Source organism: Micromesistius poutassou (assembly GCF_964030765.1).
Source record: "Micromesistius poutassou genome assembly, chromosome: 10".
Classification (NCBI taxonomy): Eukaryota; Metazoa; Chordata; class Actinopteri; order Gadiformes; family Gadidae; genus Micromesistius; species Micromesistius poutassou.
Window position 1 is genome coordinate 1487578 of NC_140280.1, and position 18520 is coordinate 1506097.

General features: G+C 48.4%; 3 protein-coding genes across 3 annotated transcripts; 1 reads left to right on the top strand and 2 right to left on the bottom strand.

Annotated features, from left to right (window-relative positions):
* Positions 1-139: 139 nt before the first annotated feature.
* On the bottom strand, positions 140-1429 carry LOC311354551 (nuclear protein 1-like). Its single transcript, XM_084474353.1, has 2 exons — positions 1125-1429; positions 140-573 (listed from the first exon to the last, which is right to left on the bottom strand). The coding sequence occupies exon 1, from the start codon at positions 1364-1366 to the stop codon at positions 1136-1138; it is 231 nt and encodes a 76-aa protein (XP_084330479.1). The 5' UTR covers positions 1367-1429; the 3' UTR covers positions 140-573; positions 1125-1135.
* Positions 1430-1767: 338 nt separating this feature from the next.
* vkorc1l1 (vitamin K epoxide reductase complex, subunit 1L1) lies at positions 1768-7511 on the top strand. Its single transcript, XM_084474344.1, has 3 exons — positions 1768-2316; positions 4245-4354; positions 7229-7511. Exons 1-3 carry the CDS (start codon positions 2021-2023, stop codon positions 7453-7455), a joined length of 633 nt encoding a protein of 210 aa, XP_084330470.1. The 5' UTR covers positions 1768-2020; the 3' UTR covers positions 7456-7511.
* A 4436-nt stretch (positions 7512-11947) lies between these two features.
* gusb (glucuronidase, beta) lies at positions 11948-18229 on the bottom strand. Its single transcript, XM_084474343.1, has 5 exons — positions 18002-18229; positions 17146-17230; positions 15537-15713; positions 14330-14465; positions 11948-13130 (listed from the first exon to the last, which is right to left on the bottom strand). Exons 1-5 carry the CDS (start codon positions 18103-18105, stop codon positions 12976-12978), a joined length of 657 nt encoding a protein of 218 aa, XP_084330469.1. The 5' UTR covers positions 18106-18229; the 3' UTR covers positions 11948-12975.
* Positions 18230-18520: the final 291 nt, after the last annotated feature.

The window sequence follows — 18520 nt, forward strand, 5'->3', positions numbered from 1 at the left end:
GAATGCGATGTGAGAGATGTCTTTACATTTAAACCAAGTTCAAAAAATATATATGATAAAATACTTTATATTAAAATGTGACATAGCTATAGTTTAGATCCAAATATGCAATATTTATTCCAATATCCATACACAAAAAAACGAATTTAGCTTTCTGTTATTTTATTATATATTTTTATTAAATCATTATATGCATCTACTGTCATCGTACACAACAATTGTACGTCTGTATTGATATATATATAGCTTCTATTCTCTTGCACGCGCGCACACACACACACACACACACACACACACACACACACACACACACACACACACACACACACACACACACACACACACACACACACACACACACACACACACACACACACACACACACACTATAACTCAACCGAACTACTTCCACGCTGCTGTAACTGGAGGGGAGGTCTAGTTAACAGGGGCAGAATGTAGACAGGAGTATTTCGTGTAGAGCCGTCCGGGGCGTCACAACATCTTATCTGGGTCAACAACACAGGGAAGCGGAAAACCTTGGGCCATGGTCAACTTTGGAAACACAACAGGGATCTGCATGGGATATAGAGGAAAACACATAAGCCTTCAATCTAAATCGATAAATAAATGACAATTGTTTTGTTGGGCAAAAATAAACCGTGCAGAGTTGCAATGGAATTCACATTTCCTAAACCACACACAATCCTTTGTCGCGTGTAAAGTTATAACTATTATTATTTACCTATTATTAATTATATCACGGGAGGATGTCTGCTGGCTTTGTAGGCTATCTGTTTTTTAATTAATATCTGTTGAAATTCCCTGCAGATAAACGGTGGAAACATAATTGACAAGCTATGATATGCTTTGGCCTACTCCGAATAGGCGGTAGGCCTCGACGATTCAAAGTCCTGTTCACACTAACGGGTTATTACGTTTCGGATTTTGCATTCACAAATATGAGTCACAAGAGGAATTTACCTTAGAGGCAAGTGTCACCTAACGTTTTAACACGGTTAATAACGGGATGTTATAGGCCTACAGTGTTTATAGTTGTCCATACATATTTAGCACTGTTGAACTGCACTCCAAAACACCAATATTGCAGCACTGACGTATCGTACCTGTACATATTTCAACAAGAGGCGATCTTTGGGGTCTTGCGGTTGATCTCGGTGTTGTGGTATTTCTCAGTGATCTTCCTCTCGTGGCCAGCAGGGCAATGGCGATTCGTGTTCAGCTCGATTTCCTTCTTTGTTCTCCCTTTACCCCGAGCATGACAGGAGTATTCCACAAGGTTGTAATATTCGTATTGGTCATAGTGTGCCGCTTCGAAGGAAGCCAGGCGTTCACTGTCGGTCGCCATGAGGAGAGAGAATTGCAGCAATTGTTTTCCAGACGGAATCCAGAGAGCAAGTCAACAGATGATGTCACCCAGTGTTTATATCCACTCAGTCACATGATCACGGCTTGCCAGGACGTAGACACACACGCATCCGTGCAACAGTTACCCAGTTATTAAAAACCTGCAAAAAAAAAAACAATCTTTAACAATAACCTGAAACACCGAGGTAACAATGCAATAGACAATGCATATGCATATTGTTTCTTCCATCATATAGGGCGTTATGGCAACATAACGTCTCCCTGTATTGGAAACGCAATCAAGGAAAACTCAATTGTTTTAGTTTTTTTGTTGGTGTTTTTATTAATGAAATTAATATAGCCCTCATAACTCTCACTGCTTGGGTGATGTGCGGGGGGAAATGGAGCGGTGGGTTTAAGAATAATAAGAGGGGCTGTTTCAGCAGTTGACAGTAAGCTGTGTTGTGCTTTGGCTAAAAGCGAAAAAACAGCAATCGCCAGCGAATCTGCATATCCTGGCTGCACATGAAAATAAAATTCTAGGGGCGTAGCTGCATTCCGCACGTTCCCGGAATCACTTATAATTTGTATTTATTAAAATAAGGCGCGGATATTAAAACAAAAAAAAAAAAAAAAAAACAGCGACACGCCCCTGATGGTGTGGCGCGTTCTGACGCGTCTCCACGTCGCAAACTCCGACGCCCCGACCGCCACACAGAGCTTCGTGTGCGTGTCTCCATCTAGGCCAGCAGAGAGAATGATGGCGGCGCCCGTCCTGAGAGTGTCCACCCCTCGCTGGGAGAGAATAGCCCGGCTCCTCGTGTGTCTCCTGGGCATCGCGCTGTCCCTGTACGCCTTCCACGTGGAGCGGGAGAAGGCTCGGGACGCGGGCTACCGGGCGATGTGCGACGTCAGTACTTCCATCAGCTGTTCCAAAGTGTTCACCTCAAGGTAATTTGAATTCACCGAGCGGCGGGGTCCGCGGAGTGGTGGCGCTCACTGGGAGGCTGCCCGCTGCCGCCCGCTCGCCGCTGCCCGCCGCTTGCTGCCGCCGCTTCGGGGGTGGTGGGGGGGAGAAGAGAGGAGGGCTGTCAGACCCGTTGTGCAAAAACGCAATCGCGGCTGAAGCCAGTGGGTCCGTCCGCCCGTACCCCCACCACCCCCTGATACCGACACTGTAACTGTAACTGTTGGGAGGAATACAACGGTGGAGAGAGGAGGAAAAAAGGGTGTGCGTTAACGCACCGCGATCTAGCCGGCGATTCATTTACCCATGGTGGAGCTACTACTAGCATGATCAAGCTAACAGTACTACTAGCGCTAACTCACAGAGCCCCCAGCGCAGTGCATCTCCTGGTGACAACGGTGTGTGCGCCCCGGGGTTCCCTGCGAGATAACATCATCGTTGGGAAAGATGTTGAAGTCGGCGGCACAAGCTTGACCGATCCCGTCTCCAACATCGCGGCCACCGCGTCTCCATTATTGCCGATGTAACAGTGCGGTGTTTGCTGTGCTGTGGAAGTATGGGGCTGGTTGGTACAGTCACAGGCGGCTATTCACTTCTAATGCATTAATGGATGCTCGGAGCTTGTTGGCTTTTCACCGATGAGCTCTCGAGTTTTTTTATATATAGATATAGATTTAGATTATATATATAAATTGCAATGGTGACTTATACAAGCGAGGATCCCCGTGTGATTCAATACTTGGAGGATCCGTGCCGGTGTAAATGAGGATGACAGAGCAAACGTCCCAATTAAAGAAGTGTTTAAACTCAACAGGGAAGTTGAACGGGTTGATTATGAAACTTGTATTGATTGACTCCGAGGGGTTAAGTGCGAAGTCTTTCACACACTTGACGGGATTGGTTCTCGTGGGAGTGGAGCTCTTGAACATCAAATAAGCGAAGATGAGAGGACGTCTCTGCGATAACATATGTTATTGTATTGCCTTCATTGTTTTTACTAAACGGAAACTATGACACAGACAGCTTTTTAAAGGTATTCTAAGTCTTCCCACGCCCGTTCCCAACACAACAATGCATTCATATTCTTCCTTTCTGTCATGCAGGCACTTCTAGCTTGACTGGAATCTGTATATTCCAGATGTGCTGCTGGCACCTGACCACCTGACTGTCTTTTCCATCTGTCTGTTACAGTCTGTTCCTGAGCTCCTTCTTTAATTTGTTGCATGTGCTAGACGTCTTGGTTGGGTCCTATCTTGAGTTCACCACAATGATCCTAATGGCGTAGAAACTTAGCTGATGTCATTTTATCATCCATAGTCAACAAACAGGTTTCTGGTTGCCTCCAATATGATGTTTGGTTACAAGTTACAGCAAGTCGGGACCGTTTTTTTTATTTATTATAGATCCACCACTATAGAAAGACCGACGCCAGGAGAGGCAAAACAGAACGACAGTCATGTTCACAACCTCTGTCTAAATAGGTCACAGGGTCTGATTTGTATTTGACCCATTTGACGTATTGATACCACCAAGCAGAGCAGGGGTTGTGTTGGCCTGCAAGGTCACTGCAGCTGCACCAGCCATTCACCACCACCACCTCTCGCACACACCTTGACGAATCACATTTGTCAGCTAAGGCGGTTTATTAAACAAGGTTCCCACTTAATTAAGTCGCTGGAAACCCTCAGACTTGGCTGTTTTTTAAAAACACAGAACGCATCATGTTTAAAACATGCTCTCAGCGGTATGCGTGCTTCAAATAAGCCTGGGCGTGACTGGTTGGTTAACCCAACCCCTGTCTAGTGTCGGTCTCCGTACGACGTTCCCCCTGATAAGTGATAACAGACTTGTGCGGCGTTGTTCCGTGTGTTTTCCGTCCCCCCCCCCCCCCCCCCCCCTCTCCGCGCTCTAGATGGGGACGAGGCTTCGGGCTCCTGGGCTCCATCTTCGGGAACGACAGCGCGCTGAACCAGCCCAACAGCGTCTACGGGATCTGCTTCTACGCTTTCCAGCTCTTACTCGGTAAGGCACACTCCACAGCCGGGTGGGGAAGTCGAGGCTTAAGGGGGGGGGGGGGACACGTCCGTCTTACAGTCAGGGAGCCCGAGTATAGCAGTGCTGACTCAGCACTCTGACGTCCCCCCCCCCCCCCACCACCACCCCCCACCACCCACCACCCACCACCACCACCCACCACCACCACCACCGCTGCTGCATATGACCTAATCTCAATCACAAGGAACTCTTTCATGTGTTTCAACCATCACCCAATTCTCGTGTCGGTGTCGTAGTTACTTCCTCACATTTTGGACTTTTTCCGGCAAATAATGTAGTAAATGAGGCACGGGGGGGGCGGGGGGGGGGGGGGGCTGTATGTTTACTGGGCGTGAGTGGAGGACCTTTCTCTTAACACTGCACACAGCTTCTGTTTACCTTGATAACAGCCCAGAGCTGGGACAAGGCGAGGCATTCCTATGATGCTCCCTACGGTATCCAGTGACTTGTTGACAACTAGTGAACACCAGTTAACTTGACACGACGAATGTCAGCTAGTTCAAGACTGAGGTAAACTAGTTCACGACTGACTGTAAACTTGTCAAGACTAACGTAAACTAGTTAATGGCCGGCGTACATTTGTTTATGGCGTAACGTAAAGTAGTTAAATAACGTTACTGCGTTAACGCTCAGCCTTTTTTAAGTTTCATCGTGTGACGGATGTCTCCTGGTACAAAAAGTACAAAAACTCTGGGAAAAGACCCTCCGCACGTCGAGGAAGTGATTTGTGTACAGTCATGCGATCAGAGGATATATTGGCCCCCTTATTGTGTCTGCTTCCTGTGATGTCATTTCATATTGTTTACCCAACAATTGTTCCTCCCCGACTCCTTGGAGATTGTGCTGAATCAGTCACGCCGGCGGCCTGATATGACAGCCTGCTGACTGTGGGCCTGGGGGCCAGCCTAGCCACCTGGTGCTAGCTCTGAACAAGAGGCTCTTTTAGCGGCGTAGCGCGTAGCCCTCACTGGACCCACACAATAGCAACCCAGTAAAACGGCCGATGCTAGCCGTTAGCATCTGAAATGTAGGAATTTGCATCGTCTCCCGTCCCACGCAGCAATAACGTTTAATCTCACGTTTCAACTGCAGGGTCAATCATTAACCCCCCCACTAGCATAATAAGATATAGTCACTCTAGTTAATGCCGCTGATGACTCCGGCCAACAAGGGGAAACTATAAAGTCAAATACATTTTATGGCAGTGCCCTTCCCCTCGCTATTGGGTGAGGAACGGGTGAGTCAGAGGGGGGGGGGGTGAGGACAGCCACTAATAAGTAGCCACAGGTCTCTGTGTTTTTATATTCCCGATCTGTGATGTATTGCTTATCCGTTTGAACTGGTGGGCACAGCATGACGCTCTGAACAAAGAGTGTGTCTCTTTTGGTCGATTGGTCCTCCATGTGTTAGGATGGCCTTCAAGTGAAAAATAGCTTTCAGGATTGGTTCCAAGTAGATAGCCCATAACACACACACACACACACAGTGTATATTCCGTTGTTAAGTTTGTTTGATAACGGCAGAGTCCAAATCGTTTTACTTTACAAGCCTAGGATTTTGGGGGGGATGTATTTGGGTCTGATTTGGAACAGGCCTATCTGCCGGGCCGGCCCCCAGCGTACTCGTCCAGAAGACTTCCAAGTGAGTTTTTTTTGTTTGGATACAGAAGGTCACGTTCGCAGGTCTGGTCTGACGGTGGTTCCCACGGTCGACAGAGAATGATATCTGGGCTCGGGAGAGGATCCTTTTGACCTCGAAAGGTCGATAAGAGTGGAAGAGTCTCAACGGTCATCGGGACTATCTTAGAAACAATATAGTGATTGTTTTTATTTTTGAGCGGACGTGACCTTATTTCCAAACGGCGTGTGTTATTGACATGTTGTTTGTCGTCGGGTCTCCAAAAGCTCCGTCATTAAAGTTATCTCCAAAACACGGAGCACTGTACTGGTTAAAGTGGAGGGCTATAAACAGGACAGGCGTCTCCAGCTCATCAGACAAGTGGCTTCACAACTCACTTCTGAAGACACTTGTGGCTTCAGAAGTGACTTCTAAAGCCACTTGCGTGTCTCTAGCTCAAGTTGAGCTGGTCGTCTAGCAACCAGTAGTCAGCGAGGAGAAGCCAGCAGAGTGTCGAGGTGTCCCTGAGCAAGACGCCTAACCCTAACCCTAACCCTAACCCCGCCCTAGCCTGGCTGCCCGGCTGCTCTTTTGTATGAATGACACCGTCATCCAATTTGTTTGACATTAGTGACCCAGAGCGACCATATAACCAAATAATTTTAATTGGCTATATGAATTTGAATTTGAGGCACTCACTTTAAAGCTACCTGAGTTTGAATAGGGCTGTGTAAAAAATCCAGTCCATCTATCTACAGTCCATAATAGACCTGACCTCAGACTTTGCGTCCCCTAGTGGGGTCACTCAGGGCGCACTCACACTGGGCAGAGTGTCCCTGTACCGTACTCCATCCCCCCCCCCCCACTGTGCCACTGGCCTGTGCTCACACTAGGGCGATCTCAACTGGGACCTGAGTACGGTGGCCTCTTGTACATACAGGCTGCGTATCCGTGTGTGTGTGTGTGTGTGCGCGCGTGTCGGCTCATCAGCGTCTGTACCGTGGCCTGAGCACACACACACTCTCTCTGTAGTGAACCGAGGGCCACGGACCGGCCAAACCATCTAGACTTTAGGGGGGCAAGCAGACGTACCCGGGGGGGGGGGGCGCGGTACTACTACAGACGGCCTGGTGTGGAGTTGCGCCCCCCCCGGTCCCCCGGTCCCCCGGTCGCTCCCTGGACTCCTGGAGCCTCACTTTGTTCTTGTTTTTTGTTTTGCTCCAGGAATGACGGTCAGCGCGATGGCGGCACTCATCCTGATGACGACGTCCATCCTGTCGGTCATGGGCTCGGTGTACCTGGGCTACATCCTCTACTTTGTCCTGGAGGACTTTTGCGTCATCTGCGTGACCACGTACGTGCTGAACTTCATCCTCTTCCTCCTCAACTACAAGCGCCTGGTGTACTTGAACGAGGCCTGGAAACAGCAGCTCCCGGTCAAGCAGGACTAAGGATTTGGCGCGCGGGATGCGTGCGTGCGTGTGTGCGAGAAAGAGAAAGAGAGCGAGAACGAGAACAAGAGAGAGAGCGAGAAAGAGAGAGAGAGAGAAAGAGAGAGAGAGAGAGAAAAAAAAGTTACAAAAAGTCATGTGACCTCTGAACATTTGACTTGTCACCAGGAGACCTTGCTTCCAAAACGATGTTTATTCTGCTGTGTGTTCCATTAACAGAAAAAAAAAAAAGAGAAAACGAAAAATTCACTTAAAAAAAAAAAAAAAAAAAAGAATTACAGTTTGGCCCGACGATGTTGATCACAGAACACGGAAGGATCTATCGGTGAAATATTTTTCCTGGACTTTTAGTTTTTTTTTTCGGGGTTAATTTTTTATTTTTGTTTTGTTTTGTTTTTGTCGATCATTCTACACTCACTGTAAAAAAAAAAAAAAAAAGGTCACGGGGCCCGGCGGTCGCGTGGTTCTGTGACGACGTGGCGTCCACTTCGAACAAGCTGCTTCCAACACTGGCGGCCACCCGACGCGCAGGATCCGCTCTCTCCTGAACAACACACCGACCGACCGACCGACCGCAGAGGATCAAAACACGGAAGACGGGACGGGAGGAGCAAGGCGGGGCGGGGGGGGGGCGGGGCTGCTTACTTGAAACCGGACGGAGGTCGGAAGGTCCTAACACTGTACCGGTGGATCTTCTGGACGAGCCGAGCTCCCCCGGTGTGAGGGGGGAGAGGGGGGAGAGACGGGGGGGTGGGGGGGAGACGGGGGAGATAGAGACCACCCCCCCGCTCTCCGTCATCACCAGTAGAAGCACCAGTGGGAGGCGGGGGAACCAGGTTGGGGGGCGTGGCGGACCGGAGGGAGAGCGTTGAACAACATTCACCATCTTTTTTTTTTGTTTCCCCTCCCTCCCTCCCTCCCCTCCCCCCTCCCCCCCCCTCCCTCCCCCCCCCCCCCCCCGCTACCTCCTCCCATGTTTACACTTAAAGGCGCGTTCTGTTTGGGGAGGGCCGCTGTAACCAGGCGGTGGGGGAGAGAGGGAGGAGCTGTAGGGCCACGGCGTTGTTTTCATTTCTTTGTTTGTTTGTTTGTTTGTTTTTTTCTCCGTTTTTTAATGCAACTGTGTGTATATATAGCTGCTGAGCAATACTTCGAGCTAGATTGTGGTTTAGTGTCGACCTAGCCGGTTTCTTTATTTTTATTTTTATTTTTTGAATGAAGACAACATGAACGTGATCAAGGAGGAGGAGGTCTCGCTGGTTGGGTTTCGTCGTTGGGGTCTGTAGACACGCTTTGGTGTTTCTGTGGAACGTCTCTTCTCCTGCAGTCCAGGCCAGGCATGGTATTTAGAAGTGTGTGTGTGTGTGTGTGTGTGTGTGTGTGAGAGAGCGAGAGAGTCGGTGTGTGTGTGTGTGTGTGTGTGTGGATTTACTCGTTGTCCCAAAGTGGTCACTGTCTCATCTGCTCTCAGAAGCCATCGGCGCGAGGAGGCGTGTTTGAAACACTATAGGTCCCACGACCGCGTCATCGCCCGCGTCATCGCTTGTTTCTATTTATTTCTCGTGGTTTTTTTTTTTTTGTTCTCGTGTTGAAAGCATTCCTGACCACGACACACACGTGGCATCCACAAAGACTTATGTGCCTAAAGGAGCGGAGAGGGGGTGAAAGACCAGTTGTTGTTGTTTGTTTTGTTTTTTTGTTTTTCTTGTTGTGTTTTTTTTTTTTTGGAATGGAGGTTTGTTATCGTGTAACACCTTGTTTCATTGTTCCTCATTGATTGATTGACAGGTCCTGGGCTATAATGAATCCATTGGGAAAATACAATGCGGCTTTATTGATATTTGTTACCCCCCCCCCGCCCCCCCCCCCCACCCACCCACCCACCCACCCCACCGCCCAAAATGGGTGCTATTCCAGTGAGGCGGTGATGATGTTTATAGGCCATTATTTGCTCAAGGGTCAAAGTGGCCAAAGTGGCTACTAGTGAAGAAAGGAGGGGTTCACTGACGAAGGGTTCACTGCTAGAGGCCTGATGACACCGGGACTGTTCACCGCCACGACGACGGTTCTCTGTAATCGCGTGTTAAAATTAATATTTTAGCATTCGTCGTCATGATGATGATGATGATGATGATGACGACGAAGAAGAAGAGACGGTATGACATCACAGCAGAGCCCTCGTGTGAAATCAGTGGCGTCGGATTTGGGGGTAAAGTGTGTGAGTTTGAACGCCCCCTCGTCGCCCCATCGCCCCCTCCTCTCGGCCCGACGAGTTTATTTTTTTTATTTTTTTCTGTCTCGTTCCGCTGATCTTCTCACAGCATGTCCTCCCAGACGACTCCCCGAACGAACGTTTCCCCCTGAGGGGACGGACGGACGGACGGGCGGACGGGGACGGTCGGTCGCGAGCACAGCGGCGCGGTTTTGGTCCCGCTATAGCACTTATATAGCAGTATTTTCCTCCAAAAAAATATTGAGCCAATAGGACCACCACGCCTCCGCACCGCATTGTTTTTGTTTTTGGTTTTCCTACGTTGTGGTACTGTGTCGGTCAAAGGCCGTGGTTTGCTGTGTGTTGAAGGACATACACGCCCCCACATTGTCTGGGAGTTTGTGGGTTTCAGGTTACAAACCTGCGGAGAACTCTCAGTCCGTTAAAATGTGTATGTCATAAAATGCATTTCTCTTTTTTTTTTATTTTTCTTTCTGTGACTGATTTAAGAGATGGTACATGCTCGCCGTACTCAACTGATTCTTTATTCTGGATTTGTGCTTTGAGCCGTGCGGGGGGTACTCTGTGGGCAACCTGTGTTGGAATGTGGGCCCACAAGGTGATCTGTTCTGAACAAGGTGACGGAAAGGCCGTGTGTGTGTGTGTGTGTGTGTGTGTGTGTGTGTGTGTGTGTGTGTGTGTGTGTGTGTGTGTGTGTGTGTGTGTGTGTGTGTGTGTGTGTGTGTGTGTGTGTGTGTGTGTGTGGCTGGCTGATTCCTCCCATGAGATCCTGTTAAAACACACACACACACACACGCATTTTCCCCACATCTGTGAAAAGCCAGTTCGTTCACACATCCAAGGCAAGTCAACCCTGAGGTTCATAGAAGTGGGTCAAATGTTCAAAATGTTACATTATGAGGTTTGGCAAAAGGTTTTGGAAAAAAAAGTCCCTGTCACCCTGATGGTGAATCATTTCGGTGTAGTGTCAACTTCAGTGATGACTCATCTGACACATTGTGGCCTAATATAAAGAGTACCGAATGTTGCTTGGCTAGACAAGACATCAGATTGATGTCTTGAGGAGCATGGTTCACGCCAAAAAAAAACTAAAAGTACAAATCACAACCCCCCCCCCCCCTCCCTAGTGAATCCCAGTAGGATTGGATTTCCCAAGTATTGAGTTTTTAGGCCCTGAGGTATATTAACTGCCATGTCCGTTGCATAACCAATGCCATCAGAAGTGCCTTCTGTTTGAATACTGGGCCCGGGCCAAAGAAGAGCAACAGCAAAAGCCTTGTGAAAAAAAAAAGTATAAATAAGAATGACGACTGCAACGGGCACACATCCCATGCCTTGCTTAAAATGTAATCTGATCAATAATTCCCAGAATCGAGCGGTAAAAACGTCAATAACCCCTCCAAAGCGACCAGACGCCCAGACAAAGCTTATGAATCATGAACCTTTTGAATCTCCTTTTTTTTTTTTTTTTTTTTTTTTTAATAACTTAATTCCACTATTTTGTCCAGCTTTGTTTTTGTTTAACATTTCTAGCCAGGACGCGTTTTAATAGCTAGTACACTATCTGTTGAAATGACACGATTGTAATATTAGTCTCCCATTGGTCATTCCCTTTATCTTTATAGACTGTTAACATTATTGGCGATTTCCGTTACCTAGGAAGGAGGTCAGAGGGCAAGAGACGAGTCAGCATACAATTTGTATTAAATTTATTTTGGAGGAAAACGTATTGTTTAGGTTTGCTTCTGTATTTGCCAAATATGTTTTAAAAATGCTGTATTTTCTTACATGGAAAAGTGTTACAAGAATGGTAGGAGGGTGTGGGGGGACAAACAATCTGATGAAACCATTTACTTCACAGGGAATCAGTCAAAGACGAAGTTGACGTGGGTGTCGCGTCAACTTTTTAATTGTGTCATGTCATGTGGAAACGATCTACCATTAAACATTCCCTCTAAAACAACCTGTTGTTATTTTTAACCAAAACATGTTAGTTAATTGGCAGTTGATGACGGCGATTGGTTAAAAGCAACCTGTTATTTTTAACCAAAACATGTTAGTTAATTGGCAGTTGATGACGCAGATTGGTTAAAAACAACCTGTTATTTTTAACCAAAACATGTTAGTTAATTGGCAGTTGATGACGGCGATTGGTTAAAGTTTTGGTTTTTAAGTGTAGATCTTGTAGATTAAATGTAACTGGTATAGTTTGGATTATTGCAGAACGTGAACAAACGAAATTCAAACATTACAAAAATGTATCAATTAAGTCACAATTTTATTAAAAACAATACAAATGCTTTGTCCCAGACATTAGTCTGCATCTATTGTACACATCCTCACAACAATGTAGAGCGCCTTTTGACTCAGATATGAAACCTGCTGAATCCCTGAAAAACCAAGAGGTTCAGGTTCTAACAAAGTCTTAATTGATAGCACTTAGTGACGTCCGCTGACGATAAAAGGGATTAACAGAGTCAAGGAAGAGAGATGGAATGAGGCAGTTCTACACTCAAGTGGAAACAAACTCTTGTATTCTCTTGATGATCGGGTCGGTTGAAAAGTTAACCAGCAACCAGAACATAGCGCAGCAGATTCACCTGAGGTCAAAGGTCAAAAGTGACGAGTTAGATTTAGTAAATTGGAATGCTGGGAAAAAAAAGGCACTTTTTGTTATAAATCCAACAACACAATATACAGCAATATGGAATGATTAAAAAAAAAAAAAGACATCTTTGGAAATGCTATATAAACAACCCTGACCAATGACAAGAATGAAACCCACACAGAAATTGTACATTCTTTATTCATTAAACTCCTACCTTAGTGTAGCGTAATCCTGAATAAACAGGTCTCTCAAAAGGGTAACCCTACGTCTGTCCCTTTGGCTATTCATATAATTACAGTCAGTCACTGCTGGGTATTTTTAGTGTGGAAAAGTGACTGACTAAAGCGTAGGGTTCACAACATTGTGGCCATATACAATCATGTACAGCCACACTCATCAGACACAAAATGTTCCTAAAAAACCAACCATCGATTTGTCCAGCCCCCCCAAAAAAAATAAAAACGCGGAAAATGTTAAGACGTCTCGATTTAACACAAACACTCAGTTTCCACACTTGATTGAAATGACACAGAACTATTAAAAAAAAGGTCAGGTCACGTTTTTTTTTCTCCCCCAAAAGGCTCCTCAACTGAAACAATACGGCCGCCGCCATCCGCCACCATCCGCCGTCCAGCGGAGCCCGGGAATCCATCCATCCTTAGCCGGGGGGGGGGGCGCACTACGGCTGCGAACAGGGGTAGCGGGTCCAGGCGGGCAGCAGGCCCGTCTCGTTGGCTATCCTCCAGTACCTCTCCCTCAGGGTGAAGGCCCCGGCTTTGGGCTGCCTCTGGCGGGTGAAGATGCCCTTCTTGTTGCCCACCACGCGGGTCACCCCTGTGGAGCCAAACGAACGCCCCCCCCCACGGCCGCAACGTTAATACAGCGAGGGGACAGGGCAGCGTTTATGAAGGGCCCATCGTTAAGAGATAAACGGTAAACGGTCCTCGTTTATATAAAGCGCTTTTATCCACAGCGTTGACTGACATTCACCCGTTCATTCATAGATAGTATAATATATATAGATAATATTCATTAGATAGATATATAGCTCTTTTTTGTAACCAGAGACCACCCAAAGCGCTTCACAGTGTTGACTGACATTCACCCGTTCATTCACGCACACATTCACACACAGACGACGGTGGCGGAGTCGACCACGCAGGGCGACAGCCAGCCAGCGGGTCAGGGAGCAGTCAGGGTGAGGGCGTCTCGCTCAGGGGTCACCACGACGACACTCCGCTAGGAGGAGGAGGAGCCGGGGATCGAGATTGACTTCCTCCTCGTGAAAGTCACGGTCGGAAGAAACTGAACAAACAGATCCGAGTTCTCGGCATTCAGTTCTTCAAAAACAGAACCACGAGCGGCCGGGGTCGCACCACCAGGGCTCTGCTGACCGCAGAGACCCGGGTTTGATCGATCTCTCTCTCTCTCTCTCTCTCTCTCTCTCTCTCTCTCTCTCTCTCTCTCTCTCTCTCTCTCTCTCTCTCTCTCTCTCTCTCTCTCTCTCTCTCTCTCTCTCTCTCTCTCTCTCTCTCTCTCTCTCTCTCTCTCTCTCTCTCTCTCTCTCTCTCTCTCTCTCTCTCTCTCTCTCTCTCTCTCTCTGCTAAAATAACTAACTTTTGTTATAATAAAAAATAACAAAAAATAACTTTAAAAACACAACCGGCGATGGAGGGCAATTCGTGGCCCAACCCACAGGCCTCTGCCATCTCGGACTGGCCCAAGACCAGTAGCCCAAGACCAGTAGCCCTAACCCAACCCTCTCAGTGGCCCAAGACCAGTAGCCCTAACCCTAACCTCTCAGTGGCCCAAGACCAGTAGCCCTACCCTCTCAGTGGCCCAAGACCAGTAACCCTACCCTCTCAGTGGCCCAAGACCAGTAGCCCTAACCCAACCCTCTCAGTGGCCCAAGACCAGTAGCCCAAGACCAGTAGCCCTAACCCAACCCTCTCAGTGGCCCAAGACCAGTAGCCCTAACCCAAGACCAGTAGCCCTAGACCAGTAGCCCTGACCCAACCCTCTCAGTAGCCCACCTTGTGCCGTCATGAAGTCTGCAAAGTTCCAGATGAGCTCCCCGACGACGTACTGCCGGCGCTTCTGGTCGAAGACCTTGTGGTAGCTCTTCAGCACCGCCACCTGGTACTCCTCACTGAACATCACGGGGGGGTCCTGCACGGAGACGAGAGAACCACCAGGGCCAGTCCCTCAGTGAGCGCTTTTACTTTGTTAAAAAGGGGGACATGTGTGTGGTTAGCCGTTACAAGCCGTTTTGGAAAAAGCTGCTTCTAGTGACATCACAAGCGGGCGCGTCCACCCTAGACGTGTGACGGATTAGATGAGCTGAACGTTTGCTACGGTCCACTGGGGGTAGGGCTGGTGGACTGATCTATCACCCAGCGCACCACGTCTAAGGTTGGACACCTGTCCCACTCGTGATGTCAGAAGAGGCCGATTTTCCAAACGGCTTGTAAACGGCTAATCACACGCACACCTGGTGGTGTGATACGTCACCTTTTAAAAAGACACTCCCAGAAACCATTCAGATGCAGGTCTATTGAGAGGCAGGCAGGGAGGGGGTGAGACAGATCCCTGTTCGATGCCGACGGGTTACCACGGATACACCTGCTCTCTGTTTACATTGTTTTTTACACCAAACGTGAAAAACCTGCACTACAGTACAGTCTACCGCTGTGAACACGTCGCTAACATATTTAGATGTATGCCTTTTTAGGTTTTGACTGAACACACGCCAGACACTTAGTTACGCGTAGCGATGAGTCAGCCATCTGCACAGACCTGTGGACCTTCGGCAGCTGAAAGCATTAGTCAACAAAAAACGCATTTACTGAATTAAAAAATATGCAAATCGCTGTACAGCAACAAGACGGAGTGAGTGAGTGAGGAGAGTGTGTGAGAGTGAGGACTGTGAGTGTGTGAGGAGTGTGTGTGAGAGTGAGTGAGTGAGTGAGGGAGTGAGGAGTGTGAGTGTGTGAGGAGAGTGAGGGAGAGAGGAGTGTGGAGTGAGAGTGAGGGAGTGAGGAGTGTGAGTGGAGAGTGAGTGAGTGAGTGAGTGAGTGAGTGAGTGAGGAGTGTGTGTGTGAGTGAGTGAGTGAGTGAGGAGTGTGGAGTGTGAGTGAGTGTGTAAGGAGTGTGAGTGAGTGAGTGAGTGAGTGAGTGAGTGAGTAGTGTGAGTGTGTGAGGAGTGTGAGTGAGTGAGTGAGTGAGTGTGTTAAACCTCACACTGTGGAGGCCCGCGACCACGTCGGCGCCGTATTCACTCTGGATGATGGGCTTCCCGTACTTCCCGTACCACTCCTCGAACTGCGTGTTGAGCTGCAGGGGGATGACGTCCAGGGCGCCCGGGTCGTGGTACCAGGACATGTAGCTGTTGACGCAGATCACGTCCACAAAGCGAGCCTGCAGAGACAGGGACCCGGGACCTCGTGTCACCAGGGCTCCGATTGGACGAGACACCGTGCGTCACCGAGGGTGGTCCCAACGGATTCTCAAGGCCGATTCACACCAGAGCCGTTGTAGACGCGTTTTTTTTAGTTGGCCGTCAGACGTCTGACTTCAGCCAGAGATAGAATCCATTCACACCAGTGCACTGATTCACAGCGGCAGCGTTCTACGCCCCGCCTCACGGCCCGACCAAAGCTTATAACTTTATGCTTCACTTCTTTTTTTCTTTTTTTTAAGATTTTTTTTTTTTGCATTTTGTCAGCTTTATTATAGAGAGCGATAGAGAGGAAGGTGTGGAAGACAGAGGGGGAGGACATGCAGTAAATGACCACAGGCCGGATTCAATCCTGGGTCGCTGCGTTCAGGACTGTGCCCAATATGGTACGCTCGCTTTAGCCCAGTGCGCCACCGGGGCGCCCCTACGCTTCAAGCGTTTCTGAAGCGTCTCGGTTATGACGTGTAGGACCTGTTATTATCTGATGAATCTTGAAAATACAGCGAAATAAACGGCGGCGGTGTGAATTGATACGCCTAACGTTAGGCTCACGTCTCTCTCTCTCTCGCCTGCGGTGTCAATTCCCAGTCAGGGTCCGTGGGTTTAGTGCTCAGCTGCTGGTTTTTTTCCCATCGATTAAGAGCGGGAGACGGCCTGGCTCACCTGCGTCAACAGGCCTCCACCCACGTTCACCGCTAATGACGGGAACGCTTGAGGAATAGCCGCGGATGTAAGGAATATGAATAAGCAACAGGCCCGGGTGTGTTCATCTGTCAATCCGATCATGCATTTAAGCATGATCGGGGGTCATGATTTAAGCATGAGCGTTTAAACATTTGCGTGAGACAAGAGAGAACGAGAGAGTTACGGGACTTGTCAATGCATGACCGCCGTGCATATGATGCGTTTGAAAAGTAAGTGGCGTGTGTGTGTTTGAACTTGATTCATTTGACGTTGTTTTCCTCTAGTCTGCGACGGTTGCATGTCAATATAAATGTTTAATGACAGCAGTTGTTAGTATTGTGCTTCTGCTCAATACTAATACTACAAATCATTAACTGCGTACATATTTAACATCACAATGCATAATGAAACCGTTTTTCAGGTAGACGGATTAAGACGTGTACTCTAAATAACGGTATGACATTCGGTGCCAGAGTGCACAAAAAAAAAAAGCATCAAAATACCTTGTTTATAAAAGAACGCTAAAGGCGCGTTTAAAAGAGCTTCATCTGTTGGACAGAGAGAGAGGAGAGAGGTCGGTCTGCCAGAGCAGGGCGGAGGGAAAGCAACGCACGACGAGCTTCTAGGGCTTTCTCCTCAACTATCTAAAACAGATGCCCAGACGGCGGGACGGGACGGGCACGTGAGGAGGAGACCCCCAGACCTCACCCCTCGGTCCCGGGCGTAGTTGCTGTTGGTGACGTAGGTGACGGGTCGGGTGGGGTCCAGGGCCTTGGTGTAGTTGATCACGGTCCTGGGGGGGGGGACAAAGGGGGGCTCGTCGTTCATTGATGAAGACGTTCAGCTGGATCGCCGTCCACCAACCATAAAGGTTTAGTAGTGAATAATGAAACCTTATTCATAGCTAACGCACCGTAAACAATGATATGTGTGAGGATTATTATTGTTCTTTATAATAAATATGATCATAAATGTATAATCATATATAATTAAACCTTATTCATATCCAACGCAGTAACGTAAATAATGATCTGTACCATCTTTATTATTGTTTATTTATCTGTGTTAGGAATCACATACACATCTACTGTATGTACCTACCTACTACAGAATCATCAGAAAGGCTGAACACGTGAGTAGGGATGACATCATGTAACGGACAGAAGGGCTAAAGCTCGTTAAGTATACGAGCTAAAGCCCTCATTAACCCGCAGTAACCAGGCGCGTTAAAACAAACTAGTTACCCACATCAGTTATAAATAAATCATCGGTTATAAATCTGATACCGGTCTGTCGGGGAGTCCGACCCAACAGCCTGCCCAAACGGTTTGACCGACCGACCGCATTCCACAGCGTGAGCAGCGAGAAGGGAGAGGCTCCCTCCGACACACACACACACACACACACACACACACACACACACACAACACACACACACACACACACACACACACACACACACAACACACACACACACACACACACACACACATCTACTCTTCTAACCCACTCTTTCTCCAAAAACCCGGGGTTGTCCTTGGGGGGGGGGGGGGGGGGAACTCACTCAAAGTAGGACCCAGCGGGGGGCATCTCGGACGCGGGCTCGTTGGCCACGGACCACATGACCACGGAGGGGTGGTTCCGGTCGCGTGTCACCAGCTCCCTCATCACGTCCAGGTGGTGGGCCAGCGAGGCGTTGCCGAAGCTACGACTACAACAACAACAACAACAACAGGAACAAAAAAAAAAAAGCAACACTGAATACTTCAAATACCTGAACAGGTCTTTCTCCTCTCCGCCCCTCTCGGGTTCCAGAGGGGCAGAGCAGTGTGGCGTCGAGATTGGTTCCATTCCCAATTCTCCAACACACTTGAGTCCCTACAACTGCACTCATTTTTGTCTGATGTACGGTTACAACGGTTAATGCACACATTCACACACACCGACGGAAGAGTCAGCCAGCGGGTCAGGGAGCAGTCAGGGTGAGGGCGTCTCGCTCAGGAACACCTCCACACTCAGCTAGGAGGAGGAGGAGGAGCCGGGATCGAACCGGCGACCAACCCGCTAGGCCTGGGCGATATGG

Bases quoted from the DNA above. Each gene is read 5' to 3' on its own strand.
- LOC311354551 (XM_084474353.1), bottom strand. From the start codon at position 1,366: ATGGCGACCGACAGTGAACGCCTGGCTTCCTTCGAAGCGGCACACTAT.
- vkorc1l1 (XM_084474344.1), top strand. From the start codon at position 2,021: ATGGTGTGGCGCGTTCTGACGCGTCTCCACGTCGCAAACTCCGACGCC. The intron at 2,317-4,244 runs GTAATTTGAATT...TCCGCGCTCTAG, and splicing joins TCCAAAGTGTTCACCTCAAG to ATGGGGACGAGGCTTCGGGC. The intron at 4,355-7,228 runs GTAAGGCACACT...GTTTTGCTCCAG, and splicing joins CGCTTTCCAGCTCTTACTCG to GAATGACGGTCAGCGCGATG.
- gusb (XM_084474343.1), bottom strand. From the start codon at position 18,105: ATGAGGGAGCTGGTGACACGCGACCGGAACCACCCCTCCGTGGTCATG. The intron at 15,714-17,145 runs GTGAGGTCTGGG...CTGTCTCTGCAG, and splicing joins ACTACGCCCGGGACCGAGGG to GCTCGCTTTGTGGACGTGAT. The intron at 13,131-14,329 runs GTGGGCTACTGA...TTGGCTCCACAG, and splicing joins AGACTTCATGACGGCACAAG to GGGTGACCCGCGTGGTGGGC.